The sequence below is a fragment of the Eurosta solidaginis genome, chromosome 2 (assembly GCF_040869045.1).
Source record: "Eurosta solidaginis isolate ZX-2024a chromosome 2, ASM4086904v1, whole genome shotgun sequence".
Taxonomy (NCBI): domain Eukaryota; kingdom Metazoa; phylum Arthropoda; class Insecta; order Diptera; family Tephritidae; genus Eurosta; species Eurosta solidaginis.
Genome location: NC_090320.1, coordinates 38,722,639 through 38,739,355, shown reverse-complemented (window position 1 = coordinate 38,739,355; position 16,717 = coordinate 38,722,639). Strand labels below are relative to the sequence as shown.

At 36.2% G+C, this 16,717-nt stretch overlaps 2 protein-coding genes across 6 annotated transcripts; one reads left to right on the top strand and one right to left on the bottom strand.

The window, feature by feature from the left end:
* The first annotated feature begins 612 nt into the window (after positions 1-612).
* Tif-IA (RNA polymerase I-specific transcription initiation factor RRN3 homolog Tif-IA) lies at positions 613-4,960 on the top strand. Of its 3 annotated transcripts, XM_067765065.1 has the most exons (9): positions 614-883; positions 951-1,200; positions 2,343-2,824; positions 2,889-3,016; positions 3,075-3,316; positions 3,603-3,736; positions 3,806-3,981; positions 4,036-4,285; positions 4,350-4,960. In XM_067765065.1, exons 2-9 carry the CDS (start codon positions 982-984, stop codon positions 4,594-4,596), a joined length of 1,878 nt encoding a protein of 625 aa, XP_067621166.1. In that variant the 5' UTR covers positions 614-883; positions 951-981; the 3' UTR covers positions 4,597-4,960. The 3 variants fall into 3 exon arrangements, with proteins under 3 accessions (XP_067621167.1, XP_067621166.1, XP_067621164.1); XM_067765066.1 differs by having other exon boundaries at positions 613-1,200; positions 4,075-4,285; XM_067765063.1 differs by having other exon boundaries at positions 614-1,200.
* LOC137239593 (zinc finger protein 271-like) lies at positions 4,662-7,584 on the bottom strand. 3 transcript variants are annotated; one of them, XM_067765062.1, is made up of 7 exons: positions 7,192-7,582; positions 6,950-7,059; positions 6,389-6,886; positions 6,116-6,313; positions 5,761-6,036; positions 5,473-5,704; positions 5,063-5,258 (listed from the first exon to the last, which is right to left on the bottom strand). In XM_067765062.1, exons 1-7 carry the CDS (start codon positions 7,357-7,359, stop codon positions 5,211-5,213), a joined length of 1,530 nt encoding a protein of 509 aa, XP_067621163.1. In that variant the 5' UTR covers positions 7,360-7,582; the 3' UTR covers positions 5,063-5,210. The 3 variants fall into 3 exon arrangements, with proteins under 3 accessions (XP_067621162.1, XP_067621161.1, XP_067621163.1); XM_067765061.1 differs by having other exon boundaries at positions 4,662-5,704; positions 6,389-6,880; positions 7,192-7,584; XM_067765060.1 differs by having other exon boundaries at positions 4,662-5,704.
* Between the last annotated feature and the right edge of the window lie 9,133 nt (positions 7,585-16,717).

Genomic DNA, 16,717 nt, shown 5'->3' with positions numbered 1-16,717 from the left:
TGGTGGTGTTATCCGAACAGCTGTTTGCTTCTTAAAAATTTTCCATACAACGGCTTGGTACAACAATATGTCAGTTAATCGAAATCAATGAAAATTTTCTTTTGGCTTGACATTCTTCTGCACGGCGAATTGGTTGAATTCGCTTTGCCACAACCTGGTATAGATTCGCCTTGAATGACAGCATTGTAAAATAAGAAACGTCAAAAGCTGACGTTTACAAAATTTCGTCAAAAGCAACGTGCATTGTTTACTATATAGTTTGGCAGCTTAAGTAGAGGTTATGTTTAGTTTGGCAGCTTAAGTAGAGGTTATGTTGCGAATAGAGTGGAAGGCAGTGGACTAGGCAGTCGAATGTCATATAATGAAGGAATGGTGTTCGGAGATTTTTCAAAGTTAAAAAAAAAAATGATAAAAGCTTTAATGTAAATAAAAATATTGCTTTAATAACAACAAAAATGCCATATATATTCTGTATACATAAATTTGTAAGTATTATCTCACTTGAAAATTTGAATTAAATAATCTAAAGTTTTGTTTTGAAACTGAGTCGAGAACTGTGCGTGTGAATGTGCGAATTTTCACCGATCAGCTGTTAGTTGCGCTACTTGGTAAAATTTACAATGGCAACGTGCTTTTACATATTCTGCCGATACTTCTGCAAATTTTTTCAATTGCGGCTCAAACCATTTAATTTGGTTTTTGTATTAATTTTCTTGCAAAAGGCATGTTAGGAAACTTAAAAACAACAAAATCGACAAAGTTTAATAAAGGGAAAGTAATTCAAGTAAAACGCGGGAGTAAAAAAACATTTCATAATTTGCTGCCCCATCGAAAAGATTCACCACACCTGCGAATATTTATCGCTAAGGGGCGAACTGCACATGTAATTTGAGATAACCTATCATCAGAATAACTGAGATATTTTAGAAATTTCTTGGTTATATTTTTAGTATATATAAAAATCATTAAAATTGTGCAATAATGGCGTCAGTGTATAGCGCCAAGACGGGTCTTTCGTCCATACTCAAGGCTTATACGCCAACCGAACGTGTACGCGCTAAAAACTTAGCCATTAATAAGGTACGCTTTGAGATGCCACAGCAAAAGGGATTGAAGGAATTACTTGAATCTGCAAATGATGATAATAACTACCAGCCACTTAATGAATACATAGCATTTTTAAAAGAAACGGATTTGAGTGTAAGTATTGTTAGTAATATGCGTAATAATCAGCTATAATAGGTTTATAGGAAGCCCGCTTTGTTATAGAAACTTGAAAATAATCCAGTGATCAATGTATGGGCTGTTTACGTTTCCCTTAAGCAAGGTCTTTTTCTGTACCTAATATATATGCAGCACCGTACTAGCAAACTGATTGGCGTTGTGATTGCCCCGTAATTCATCCAACCGAAACCTGCTCCTGAGCCTTCTTATCTGTTGTATTTTATTTAGGAATTTGTTCCTAGCACAACAATTTGACAAATTATTTTACAGTGCTAGTCAGGAATAGAATGGGTTATATAAATTTAACATTAATAATAATAAATAATGAATTGTTCAATTTATACAATCCCTTAAAACAATCAAAAACACCATGAAAATGTGTAGAAGCAAATCAAAATTACCACCCAAGTGGTACATTAATATCGCAAAAAGTACGAACTGGCGTCTCATTATTTCTATCCTATTGTTGTTGTAGCGATAAGGATACTCCCCGTAGGCCTTGGGGAGTGTTATCGATGTTGATGTTCCTTTGCTGGATGCTGATCCGGTACGCTCCGGTAACAAGCACCATAAAGGCACTAGCCCGACCATCTCGGGAACGATTTGGTATGACCACATAAAACCTTCTAGGCCATCCCGCCCTCGGGGTCGCCAGAGCCTCGGATGTTAATGAAACAGGATTGAGGTTGACAATTGGGTTGGAGAAGCTATATATTGCGCTGGCAACCCCTTGAAAGGGTTGCGCTACACAACCCCTTGAATCAATTTGGTATTTTAGTCGCCTCTTACGACAGGCATAACTACCGCGGGTATTATGTAAGCCCCCTAGCCCGCTGAGGTTTTAGTTCTATCCTCTTTGCTACTGGTACAAGCCTGAAACCCTATGCAACGGAATATTGGCTTCCCGTACTTTTACATCTGTGTGTTTTAATCGCCGATTTCTACAGGCGTTTAGACGGTAGTATGATTCTAAGACCCTTACCCTTTTGTCTGCTATCGAAGTCTCTGAAAGTTGTAACATAGCGTCTCACGGAACAAGTTACTTAAAAAATTCTCTGAATATCGTTCTATTTTTTCGTATAAATTTAAATAAGTTGTTCCTTTTCATTTATTTTCAGGACGATCAGTTTTTAACCGCCATGTCCAGTGCTCACAAATTAATAAATGAACTTACACCCAAATTTACAAATCTAGTTGAGGCATTAACATCACTGTCGTGGACTAGCCGTGGGTCGAAAGCCGTAAAGGCTTTTACAGAATTCTATATTGATATTATGGTTGCGCATAATAAATATGTACAATTTGGTATACCCAAGCTGATTTCGCTGTGGATACCAGCCGATGTAGATGCACCACTATGGCAAAATGGTATACCAACTGATGACATTGAAGCAAAACTCGAGGCTATACATATCTTGATGAATCGTATTCTAACCGCAATACCAATGTCTTTTGAGATTGTGCTGGAAGCTATAGAACATAAATTTCCATATTTTAAGAAAGACCCACATGTTATCGCCGGTTATATACATAATATATTGTGGGTAACGGAATATAAACCAATATTTACGGATTTCATTGTGCAGTTGATTGTAAAAAAGTAAGTTGAGATAAAAATGTATTAAAATACACACAAAAATACTTAACTATTGTCAAACATTTAGATTAGTTATACTGGATGTTAATGCACCACGCAGTGAAATCGAGGAATTAGATTATGATGATGAAGATGAGGAATTGGAAGAAGAGAATGAAGACGCAGACATTTTTGAAGTGGATGACTGCCAAAAAGGTTTAATATTAAAAGAGACTAAAAAATTTGACAGACTCTAATATCTTCGATTTTTCAGCATCAACAGACTATGATATACCGCCCATGAAACATGTAATTGCTCATACGCTTGATACTTGTATGGAGAAAATGTACACGTTTTTAAATACAAAAAATCCAAATATCAACGGCAATGCAGAGCAAAAATTACAACTGCACAACTTTTGGAAAGTCCTGCTTTCGGCCTTCGATAATGTGCTATTGCCTTCGCACAATACACACCATGTGCAGTTTTTGATATTTTATTATTGTAGTTTTAAGGTGAGTTGTTTGTTATTTTTCTAAACTAAAGTTAAAGTAAAACATGAAACACAGGAAGAAAAATTACTTTAAAATAAATCTTCCGGACGAAGTAGAAAAAATTATTCAACCGGCAAGTTTAATACAATGAAAATTTCCGGGTGGATATGGACAGTCTTCAATCAATCCCTTTATCCTCGCTTCCTGTCTCCGCCTATTTTCTCTATTTACCTTCCTAGATTTATCTATATTTTAATCTCACAATCCTGTACATAAAATATATTAATTTTTATATTACCTCGTGTAGAGTACCCTCGCAGAAGCTTTCTTATCCTCACTGTGGGATAAAATACAAAATCCAAATGTCTCTGTGGTTATACGACAAGCTGCTGTTGGTTACATGGCTAGTTTTTTGGCGCGTTCAAAATTTGTGTCGCTAACGTAAGTGGATTTTATAGATTTTCTTCTTAAAATACATTTATGTAAAAGTTGTTTGCTCTTATTTTTTAGCGTACTGCAAAACTATCTAAAAGAACTATGTAATTGGGCGCACCAGTACATACAACGCTGTGATCAATATCGTCAAAATGGTTCGCTAAAAGCAAATAAGGTTTTCTTCTCATTGTGTCAATCTATTTTCTACGTTATCGCATTTCGCAGTCGTGATTTAACTGGAGATAGAAAAAGTATGTTGATTTCATTCAAAAATAATATTATCTAAACATCTCATAATTTTGCAGGTTTACTGTTCCTACAATCACTACAATTATCTGCCATAGTTACATGCAATTTTAATCCATTACGCGTATGCCTTCCCGCTGTAGCGACAGCTTTTGCTGGTGTTACACGCGCCTATCAGTTGGCATATTGTCATGCAATTTTGGAACGTAATGCACGCCGAAAATTAGCAACAGTATATGCTAATGATACAGCGACAGCAGAAGAAACTTTAGACTCATTTTTTCCTTTTGATCCGTATTTATTGAAAATGTAAATTTTCTTACAGCATTGCACTATGAAACGAATACTAATATTTTGCTATATTTTTGAAAAGGTCAATCAATCGCATAACGCCACACTACATGCAATATCAAGCAAGTGAAGCTGAAGAAGCTGCTGTCGTTGCGACGCATCATACGTCATCAACGTTGCGGCATCGCAAACGTGGCGATTCTGAAATGTGTGATGATATTGACGATTTTATAGTAGCAGATAAGCGACAAAAGCATAGAGAATTAGCACGCAGTCAGGAACGCGAAGCGCAATTCACTTACGGACTTTCGCCTGGGTTTCATATATAAAAAACTTTGTATGTTTGTTAAAGAAGTGATTTAGTGAATTTTTTTTAATTGATGCTATGTACCGATTATTTAATTATTTATTTGAATACATGATTTAGTTTACATATATAAGTCTGCTTAAAATGCATGTATTCTGTAAAATGTATACATAATTTTAAATGAGCGCTACAAATTCAATACTATTTATAGTTAATAAGTTAGTAGACTGCAACAGCTTGGTATGAAGGAGATACATTATTTTGTTATATTTCAATTCAGAAGTAATGAAAAATAATACATGCTATTACTTACATAATGTTTATGTATAAACATTGAAATCAAAATATATTTAAAATTAAAATTATTTAAAAAAAAAACAAAATAACTTCTCGTTTATATATTATTTGTAATTGTATTTCGTATTTCATCATGTACAGCCCTCATATGCGCTATTTTTTGACCTGAAGTGCGAAATTTTCTTACACAATGCTCACAACTAAATGGTTGATTACATGTATGCAATCTTAAATGCACATTTAACGATTTCTTAGATGCGTACATTTTACCACAAACAATACAAACGCATTTCGCACGCTCGAATGCATGTGTCAGCTGATGCTCTCTAAGTGTCCTTTTTAAACTGAAGCTCTTATCACATATAGAACAGGCATGTAAACGCTCACCTGTATGAATAAGTAAATGACGCTTGAGGTCACATGATTTTTTGAACAATCTTGAACAAAAGTGACATTTGTGTTGCAGTTGATCCTTACATTTGCTTCGCATATATTTACTATTTGCTAAGCTTTCTCTGCATACTTGTTTTCGATATGTAGTTGATACATTGAAAGCTTTGACAATAGCAATTATATTAGTTGCTCGCTCTATTACAATTACCTTGCCATTTATTATGTTTGAGTCTTGATTTCCCTGCGGATTTGTTACATCTGTGTTCAATAAACACTGCAAGTGTTTTAGCATATGGGCTTTACAAAGCGTTTGGTTTTTAAAATAACGCATACAATATGCGCATTTAAAACAATGAATTGTCGATGAAGTGGAAACTTGGCTTTTGCTGCTATGATATATTCGTTGATGTTTTCTTAGCACAGATGAATTTGAGAAAATTCTGAAATCACGAAGTTGATAAATTTTTAATTATCTTAGAAATTATGTTGATTTTACCTATCACAGAGAAAACACATCCATTTTGGTTTCTCGTTCAAAGACTGTTCACCTTCAACTTCATTACTTTTGTGCGCTTTAAGTTCGAAATCAACAGCCTTTGTTTCGATTGTATTTGTTGTAGGCACGTCTACTGGTATTGGAAGCAATTGCTTCAAATAATTCAAGTCTTCATCTACTTCCTCATGCTTGTGGGAGGAAAGCGCTGTGCTGGTTTTGAATGTAGCACCGCATATTTTACATTCATACTTAAGCGTGAAGGTGTTAGCATGAATGCTGTTGTGAGAAATAGAAAATTTAGAAATTTGAGTACCTTAAAAGCTTTCAACTAAAATATAAAATTATAAATATTAACCGTGTGTGCTTATCCAGTTGGCGTAATGAGCTGAAAACTTGACAACAAACTGCGCAAGGATAAGTTTTGGCGATTATGCCGAAATGTTCGTTTAAGCGATGTATCGTCTCATGCTCATGTAATTTTGTTTTCGTACTAAAACCGCTTTCACAAAATGCACATTTATAAGGTCTCTGTCGTGTGTGCACTCGCCGATGTCTACAACAATAAATGTTTAGTAATTGTTTGTTAGTAAAGGATAAGAAACGTAGAGTTTTAGCCTATTTTACATACCTTAAGAAATTATAAGACTTTCGAAACTCTTTACTACAGAATTCGCACGTGTATAGAGCGCGTACTTTGCTGATTTGCGCGTTTTTGTGATTTTTCAAGGTCACTTCATTAATTAAATGTTCGCCTTTGCGTTGTTCTTGCTGTTGGGGAAGCGATTCAACTGCAATATCAGGCAACTGATTTGGATTTGCTATGATTTCTACTGCATTAGCAATCGGCATATCATACGCTTCCATTTCAATTTGTAATGTTTTTAATTGTTCTAAAACATTTTTGGTGAATCCTAACTCATCCTCCATCTCAGCTTCTACAGGATTGAGTTTGTCATTATTTATATTTTTGTGTACAGCATTTATGTGTCTACTGAGCTTTTGTTTGTTACAATAAACAGATGGACATTGCTCGCATGCATAGCCTTCCACGTTCACTGCTTTTCCTTCTGATAGTGGAAGATGCACTTTTTTATCATGCAATTGCAAGTTGCTTTTTTGGCTGAAGCTGTTAAATAGTATCAAGTGTATGATATTACCATATAAATAATAATAATTGTTTGCGATTTACCTAAGGGCACATTTAGTGCATTGAAAACGCTTTTTATCCGTATCATGTTGTTCCTTGTAATGACGTTGCAGTGAGGCGTTTTGTGAGAATTGTTTATTACAGTCCGAGCACTGTATAATGAAAGGTCTATACCGTTAGTATTCAATGGGCCATATGTATAGAACTACATAGTAAACGCTTTTTTCAGGCGATCACTTGAAATACAATACTTGAGTGGTCACAATGAAAAATAGACTTCCTACCTTAAATGGCTTCACTGTCAAATGCATAACTTCATGGCGTCGCAGGAGACATGGTTTCCTAAACCTTTTATCACAACTGTTACAAACGAAACGGCCTGCCTTGTGGTTGGTTTGAGCTTCAATTATGGGAAGTTTATTTTCCTTGGTTTTTTTGATATTTGGATTCATTGCTCTGACCGGTTAAAATTCCGGTCCACGAGGTATTAGGTTTGCTGTTTACTTGTATAAAATTTTTATATGTAATGCTGACTATTTTCTACATTGACTTTTCTATAAGGTTGTTGGATCAGCTGTTCTATATGGATATGAATTTTTTCTTTGTTTTTTCACATTGATTTGTATTGCCGTCTTTCAGTGAGTTTTACAGCTCCGGCTCACGCTCAATTCTCACGGGAATGCTCTGGATCATTGATAGACTTGAGAAGCAGGGGTCGTGATATTTTCGCACACGTGAAATGTATTAGGCAGATGTCGCCGCTGTTTTTCATTTAGCTCATACGGCGAAAGGCTAAGAAGCGACATCTATTTTTGAAAAAGTAGGTATATTAAAGGCCGCGTTGCCAACCTAAAAAGCAGTAATTAACAAATTATCTGGCTCACAAATTGAACCAGACTTCTATCTGGATTTATCTGGCTCAAATCGTTGTTGTTGCATTTACATGCAAAATTATTTATCTGGCTCAGATTTTTGCCACCGGATGATAGCTTATATGGTTGTTGGATCACCTCACGATTCAATTACTAGAGGTTTGTTCTTCAATGACGACAGAGCTTTGACACTCCCAAATTGAAAAATCTGGACGGGTTGCTTTTACGAAGTAAGTAAAACGGGTTATAATTCAATCCCCTTTAGGGAAAATTGTAGTAGAAAGTACCTTTAGTAGTATATTAGTAGTGAGAATAAATTTGCATATGCCAACAGAATTTGGAGGAAATAGTTCATTTTCTACTAAATATTTCGTGAATTGATAAAGATTGGTTTAGAATTTTATTCAAAAATACACTATATCAAAATTTGTTTCAAAAACTCCCTATATGAGCATAAGTTCAATGCATTTTAACATAAGAGGGAGTTAAAGCATTCTGAGGCGTTCTTCAATCTAATTCTAATATAGGGCGCTTTTGTGACAAATCATGAAATGGGAAGTTTTTGAAAAATATTTTGAGATAGAACGATATTGAAAAGGCATCCGACATGGTCTGTCAAATAAAAAAAAACAATAAAAGAAAAGAAAATGGCTTATTGTCTTAGAACTTTAAATTCCGGTCTTGACTTTGACAGAAGAGTTCGGATTTTATGTGGTCCTGCTACACAGAAAATTTCGAAAAGCTCCTTTACGTTAAGTATTTAATTTCGAATATTCGGAATACGTTGCTTTAATACTACCTCACGAGGCCCGAATATACATAATATTCAAAATATAAACCGATTCCCCAAATTCTTAAATGGAGACGAATGTTCCGAACATACAGAATAAGGTTTCATCGGTCTTCACAATGCGGGGTATGGTGCATATAAAGCGAAAAATCAGCGACCGACCTGAAGCAGTCCCCAGCCTGAGTTTTCTCGACAGTCTCGACCCGGAAAACAATACTTCCTTTCGTGAAGACGATACGCCGGTTGCGATCAACGCCCTGGAGGGCCACCAAAGTCTTAACTAACAGCCTCCTGCTAATAAATATTTCTCTTTGCTCTCTTCTAATCTATTCCTTCCCTGTCTTTTTCTCCACCTACAACATCACAAAATCTTTAATTATGTTGTTAGCCAAATTCAGTGTAAATCATTCATAATTATTTTTATAAAGTTGGTCTCCGATAGTGAGTCCCCGAGTTCCAAAGACTGTCTATCTACTTTGTTGCGCATAGTCAGCAAAAGAGCCAACGGGCTGAAAGTTGTTTATATTAATGCGCAAAGCCTTTATAAAAAGCTTGACGAGTTGAGGTTTCTGTCAGAAGGCTCCGATATTGATGTCATATGTGTTTCAGAAACATGGTTTTCTTCGTTTCATAAAAATGATATGGTGAAGATAAATGGATACCAACTTTTCAGAGTTCATAGAAGTGGTCATGTTGGTGGTGTTGCGATATATGTAAAAAGTAGTATGTCCTGTAAATTGTGTTGTTGTTCTAGTCCAGGTGATCCTGTAGAATATGTGTTTGTTCATATGTTTTCTGAGAATAATAGTAGGCTTCTTATCGGCTGTGTATACAGACCGAATTTACTAGTAGATTTTTTCGCGTTTATTGAATTCCTTCAATCGTTACTATTAGACGATGACAATATTATCATCGCTGGAGATTTTAATAGTAACCTACTGGTGGATGCCACTTTAAAACAAAGCATGGAATCTCTGGGACTTTTTCCCACAAACTGTGCTATACCAACGCATTTCACAAATACTAACTCTTCTCTATTAGATTTATTTTTTGCCAATGATCTTCATAAAATGATTCACTACACGCAACTATCCGCCTCCTGCTTCTCAAAACACGACCTGATATTCCTAAACTACAACTTCCAAACATCATGTGGGCCAAGTTCGTTCGCATATCGCGATTACAGAAGTATAGCTTATTATTATCTTGCTGAGTCCGTTGAATCGGTTAAATGGAGCTTGATTCGTACGTTAACATAGGTTGATGACCAGACAAAGTTTCTGCAGGATAACATAAATAAGTTATTCGATGATCACGTTCCACTAAAAATTAAAACACCTAAATACAAGAATAGCCCTTGGTTCAATGCTACATTAAAACACCTTATCCACCTTCGTAACCAAGCCTACTCACGGTGGAAAAGGTACAAAACAGTCGAAGCGCATAGCTGCTTTAACATAGCTCGGCTTACTGCAAACAAAGCCATAAGGCTGACTAAGGCAAATTATTTTAAGTATAAGTTTAGTTCTGCTTTGAATACAAAAGAAAAGTGGAACAAAATCAAACAAATAGGAATTGGTAAGCCCAAAAGTGACATGTCTCATCCCCCTGATGTCGACATCAACGAAATAAATAATACTTTGACTACCAAACTCAGCCGACAATGTGTGTATTGATAACTACCCCGTGCGTGTTAATGTTGACACTAGCCCTTTCGAGTTTGTTTGTGTCGATAATTGTGATGTTGTCCAAGCCATACTTTCTGTGAAGTCTAACGCAATGGGGCTTGATTGTATATGTTCAAAGTTTTTAAAAGTCATTCTTCCCAAAATCCTTCCCCACATTACTTACTTGGTCAACTCAATTTTGACGATCGGTGTCTTCCCAATATACTGGAAAGGTGCAAAAGTTATTCCAATCCGTAAACAAAATAATGAGTATCGACCAATAGTCATACTCCCTTTCCTGTTGTTGTTGTTGTTGTTGTAGCGATTAGGTTACTCCCCGAAGGCTTTGGGGAGTGTTATCGATGTGATGGTCCTTTGTCGGATACAGATCCGATACGCTCCGGTAACACAGCACCATTAAGGTGCTGGCCCGACCATCCCGGGAACGATTTATATGGCCACATTGAACCTTCAGGCCATCCCTCCCTCCCCACCCCCAAGTTCCATGAGGAGCTTGGGGTCGCCAGAGCCTCGTCTGTTAGTGAAACGGGATTCGCCGCTCGAAGGTGAGGTTGACAATTGGGTTGGAGAAGCTATATATTGCGCTACACAACCCCTTGAATCCCACTCCCTTTCCTCTCTAAGCTCGGTGAACGTATTCTACATGGGCAAATCGTATCATATGTACATGAATACATGCTCTTGTCAGACAGTCAGTCTGGTTTCAGGTCAAAGCGGAGCTGTACAACGGCACTATTATCTGTGACAGAAGAAATTCGTGAGCGAGTGGATGAAAGTTACATTGCCTTCTTAACACTTCTTGACCACTCTAAAACTTTTGATTCTGTATACCACACTCTGCTCTGTAGGAAGCTGGTAAACTTATTTAACTTCTCTGGTCATGCAGTTGCCCTTATAAGATCATATCTTGGCGATAGGACTCAAACAGTATGTATAGATGGTGAAAAGTCTGACTTCCTACATGTCTTAAGAGGCGTCCCTCAAGGCTCTATCCTGGGTCCTCTGTTATTTGTTTTGTATATCAATGACTTACCCGATGTCCTTAAGTATTGTAATGTTCATATCTACGCTGATGATGTGCAGTTGTTTACGTGTTGTCCTCGTGATCAAACTAGCTTGTGCATAAGTAACTTAAACCACGATTTGAATCAAATATTTTCATGGGCTAATATGAATGGCTTATGTATAAACCCGAATAAGTCAAAATGTATTGTTATTCATAGACGGTCTTTTCCCACTAATGATTTAGAGAATGTAGTGTTCGACAATTCCGTTATAGAATACGTAGATACGGCGAAAAACTTAGGTGTAATTTTTAACAAAACATTGACATGGAAAGACCATATTTTTAGAACGGTTGGAAAAGTGTATGGCATGCTTCGTACACTATGGTTAACACAGTATTTCACGCCTTTGCACATAAGACTACTTCTGGCTAAAGCGTACTTAATACCTACGCTACTCCATGGTTGTGTAATTTACTCAAACTGTGACTATCTGTGCAAGAACAAACTAAATTTTGTTTACAACAACATTGCTAGATATGTTTATGGGTTGAAAAGACTTGACCACGTATCACAACATGCTGAAAGGTTGCTAAACATTTCTTTCGAAAATCTTTTAAAAGTCAAAACACTGTCCTTCCTCCATAAATTCATACACACGAAGGAACCTGACTATCTATATCGTAAGCTTATTTTTCTGCAATCATCAAGATCGGTACTTCTTCTTAAGCACATTAGATACCGCACGCTAACCTCTGAGCGCCAATTCTTTGTTACTGCAACACGTCTTTGGAACTCCCTACCTACAAGTCTTCGACTCTTAAGTAATGCTCTGCACTTCAAAAAAGAGCTAACATCATTTTTTAACGACTCTTAAACTGGATCTCAAATTGTTGTTGTTAAAATGTTCATTTCTAAGTTCTTTTCCTTTCTCTGTGTCTTCTTCCTTTATTTGTTAAATACTATTCGATCTATAACCAGCCAAAGGTTATCATCACTACTGCTGTCTTTTAATATTTATTAATTACTTTTATTTAGTTTTAAGATTTACATTTACATACATAAATATTTCACTATTATCCGCTATATTTAATTTAATTTGATTAATCTAACTTATTATTATTATAAATGTTCAATTTTTATAGCTCATGCTATTCATGACTAGCACTGTTAAATAATTTGTCAAAATTGTTGTGCTAGGAACAAATTTTCAAATAAACACATACATACATAAGTTAGCATGCTCAATGAGTACATTTCGTTATGGCATCATCATTATTTACTAATGTCATTTTTACTTGAATCAATTTACTTGTCGAGTTTTTGACGTTGAACGATTAATTTTAAAGTGGTTTAGGATTCGTATGTTCATAGGTTTACGAAAGTGCACGATTCCTTGGTGTCCGTACTTTTCATAAAACCTATGTTCAGCCACAGTAATAGATCATGGCATAGTTAATAAATTCATCATAAAATTAAAATAAATGTACTAAGGAATTATGCAGTTCAGTACTTATCGGGTATTTGTAAACTGATTGCTTCCTATTTCTACTACTATTATTTTTCGAAAAATCGCAAAGAAACAACACACTTAACGGATGTCAATTCGATTTGGGAGCAAAATGGCTGCAATTGTCATAAAATTTGTCTGTCGAGCAAACCTCTTGTCATTGAATCATGGGATCACCTGTTATATATGGATATGAATTTTTTTTTTTTTTCGATAACTCCTTGTACTCAATACCTGTACTCTAATAAAATAATCGACAAAAGTAGCCGATACCATAATAAGTATCGAGGGAAAGTACTGGGGCCTTCCCTATTCGCTAACCAAGGCGAATCTATACCAGGTGGTGGCAAAGCGAATTCAATCAATTCGCCGTGCAGATGAATGTCAAGTCAAAAGGAAATTTTCATAGGTTTCGATTAACTGACATTTTGTTGTACAAGGATTTGTATGGAAAATTATCAAGAAGAAGCAATCAGCTGATGGGATAACACCACCTGCAATGGATTCGCCTTGTTCGCTAAAGCGCCAAATACACGACACGAACATTTCCACGAACATTCCTGTTATGTCATGTTTCTGCGACCTTTTCTGTCGTGTATGGTGGTGTTTGCCAGTTCGCGCAAATGTTCGCCAAAAAACAAAATAACTCATAATCGTAGTAATTTCTGAACGGAACAGACGTGCGCGGAAAAGTAAAATGGACAATAAAAAATTTCTGAGTGAAATTATTGAAATTTATAAATCTTTGCCATCATTGTGGCAAGTAAAAAGCAAAGATTATTGTAATACAATTAAAAAGAATAATGATTATGCGACTTTAATCGCAGCACAATTGTTGTCCGTATTCATCGCTGTCTGAAAGAGAACTAATGTTCGGCCAAAAGTTCGTATGGTGTATGGCCAAAGCTGCGAACAAGATTGCGGAATGTTCGCGGAAATGTTCATGTCGTGTATTTGGCGCTTAACTGTGAGTTTTACAGCCTCATTCTGTTTGGCGAACGATACGCTCAACGAACGATACCTGCTTGGACGATATCGTGTGCTCATGGTATTCTGAATTTTACGTTGCCGTTTTTCGTGTAGCTTTACGTCGCTCGTCAACTACATGATATCAAGTGTCAAACTTGCAACTCTGTGCATGTATGTTTTGTTTTTGCGCACGTCCATAAAGTTTACAAAATAAGTGAAATAAAAATAAAGTTGTTAGTGAAATAAATATAGTGATATAAATATAATTAAAATGTATTAAAATGTATGAAGTTTTAATTGCGCCATATACCGGTCTCTGGCCAGATCCAAATTTGGTTCCAGCTCATGAACAAGCACGAGGAATTGGGCGTTTTGGTCTTTTTCGAATCTTCTAATATAAAATACAAGTTTTTTATACAATAATAACTAATTAATTAATAATACTAGCTTTTTTGTTCGTGCCGCTCATTTTCAACCAAAACGATGGGTGAATACCTGTTGTTTGTTTTTTACATTTTGGTTTCGTATTGGTAGCACGTTTTCTCGATACAGAATACCAATCGCGCACTTTCGTTACGTAACAGTCAGCTGTTATCGTTTTGTCTCTCGTATTGCAATTCATAATCAGCCCGATTTTGCATTTCGACTTGGATTGGAATTTTTTAGATTTGGCAATTTTAGTATTCTGTGTTCCAATCTCTTTCGATCCAACTTCGAATCGTTCGACTTTGTGTATTCTGCATTTCGATCGTAGTTTCGTTTTTCTAAGTTGAAAATTTTCTTTTTATTTTTTTTATTAACTTATAACAAAATTTTAGCAAAAATGTAAGTAAAACTTGTTGAGAAACGTAAAAGGCTTGATGATGATTGTTTTTTATATGTTTCCAGGTCAAAAACAACATGTCGATGTCGAAGTCCTTGGACGTATTTGCCCCGCAAAAGTATCTAACACATAATTGAAAGCACCCTTATTAAGTCGAAACATTGTTATTTAACCTAAATAAGAAAATAAGTCATTCAACTTTACCACTTTTAAGTTAAATTTGTTACAATTCGTCACTCATCTCAAATGGATTACACAAATCTCGCAATATTTGCCTTTCCATTCTCGCCTGGCCATATTCGTATGCGTTGCTTTCCAACTCCACAAATAATGCCGCGGCTATTAATTCCATTATAATAGACAGCTATAATTTGTGTCTGTTGTTGTTGTTGTTGTTGTTATAGCGATAAGGTTGCTCCCAGAAGGCTTTGGGGAGTGTTATCGATGTAATGGTCCTTTTCCGGATACAGATCCGGTACGCGCCGGCACCACAGCACCATTAAGGTGCTAGCCCGACCATCTCGGGAACGATTTATGTGGCCACATTAAACCTTCAGACCATTCCCTCCCTCCCCACCACCAAGTTCCATGAGGAGCTTGGGGTCCCCAGAGCCTCGTCTGTTAATGAAACAGGATTCGCCGCGGATAGGTGAGGTTGAAAATTGGGTTTGGAGAAGCTACATATTGCGCTGGCAACCTGAAGGGTTGCGCTACACAGCCCCTTGAATCTATTTTTAGTCGCTTCTTACGAGAGGCATACCTACCGCGGGAATATTATGACCCCCTAACCCGCTGGCGTATTTGTGTATGTTCGTTTGGTCCAGTTATATGCCAAAGCAAGCTGCCGGAGTAGAGGAAGTTGAAGCGAAAACGTAAACAATCCTTGCGGAAAGAATAAATAAATCTTCATAGAGTATTTTAGGCCACTGCAATGAAATTAAATAAATAAAATTCAGAAAATGTCAACTATATTCGCGCAGGAATCCGTTTTAACAAAACTTGGTGACCACGGTAGGGAATTAGCCAAAAGAACGACAAAACCACACATTTATCAAAGCACTTCACTCAAAAAAATATAACTCTGCGGCAATATATTCTATTCCCTTTTTTTGTAAAAAATGCCTTGGATAATAAAATATAAACGTTTTTGAATGTTTTTTACAAATTTTCTTTAATTTATTTTAGTCCAATGTTCACACTTTGTTATGGATTCGCATTTTCGGTGGAAGCAGTAAGGAAGGCGGTCGGCATGATGTGGTGGTGCACAGTGGCTAGTCATTGTCGGCTGGGGCGGATCCTTGCCAACCTTACTGTTCCTGCGCCATAATCAGAAAAAAGTTCCTATCATGCCTATCAAAACTAACAGCTGTCAAATTCAAAAAAAACCGACAGAAGCGCAGAGACCGACTCAAAACGCTTATAAATTCAAACTAAAACGACATCCGGTTGAACCGGATGCCACGGACAGACCGTTAACATTCAAAAATTTAAATTCAAAAATAAATTCAAAAAAACTAAACGCAACGAAAATTACCGAACCGGACATGACCGGTTACTAACTCTAAAGTCAAAAATCAAAAAAAAACTGCTGAAAATTAAAATAAAAAAGCTGAAAAGGAAAACAACAAAAAGGCCGAATATACAGAGGGGCGCCGCGGGTGTTGTTGCGACGCCCGGTGCATTTTTCCCACCCCCAAAAACCATGGCCACCGACGCTCCTAAATTTCGGTGGCCCCTTACTTGCATTACGTACGTGCCTTCTAAATGAAAGTGGACGCCAACATTCCCATTTTACGAACTTATTTATTTATAATTCATTTCCTTATAAAAACATGCTACACTGTTGTATGCGCATATGTGTGTATCATGAAGAGAAAGTAAATAAATATTTTAGTGTAAGCGCAAGCGTTTACCTTTCCTGCTTTCAAAAATTATTAAAAACAAATGCTTTTAAGCCGTTAATTCTCTTAAATAAAAGGCGTATTAAGAAAACACTAAATTTCTGGATTTTCAAATTTTAATTTTAAATCTGGCTTCTTCTAATTTCCTTTGACATTCTCTTTTCGCTCATAATACACACAAAACATGAGCATTACAAAAACAATTGTTAAATTTTTACTTCTTCATCTAAGTCAACATCAATATTTTCATCAA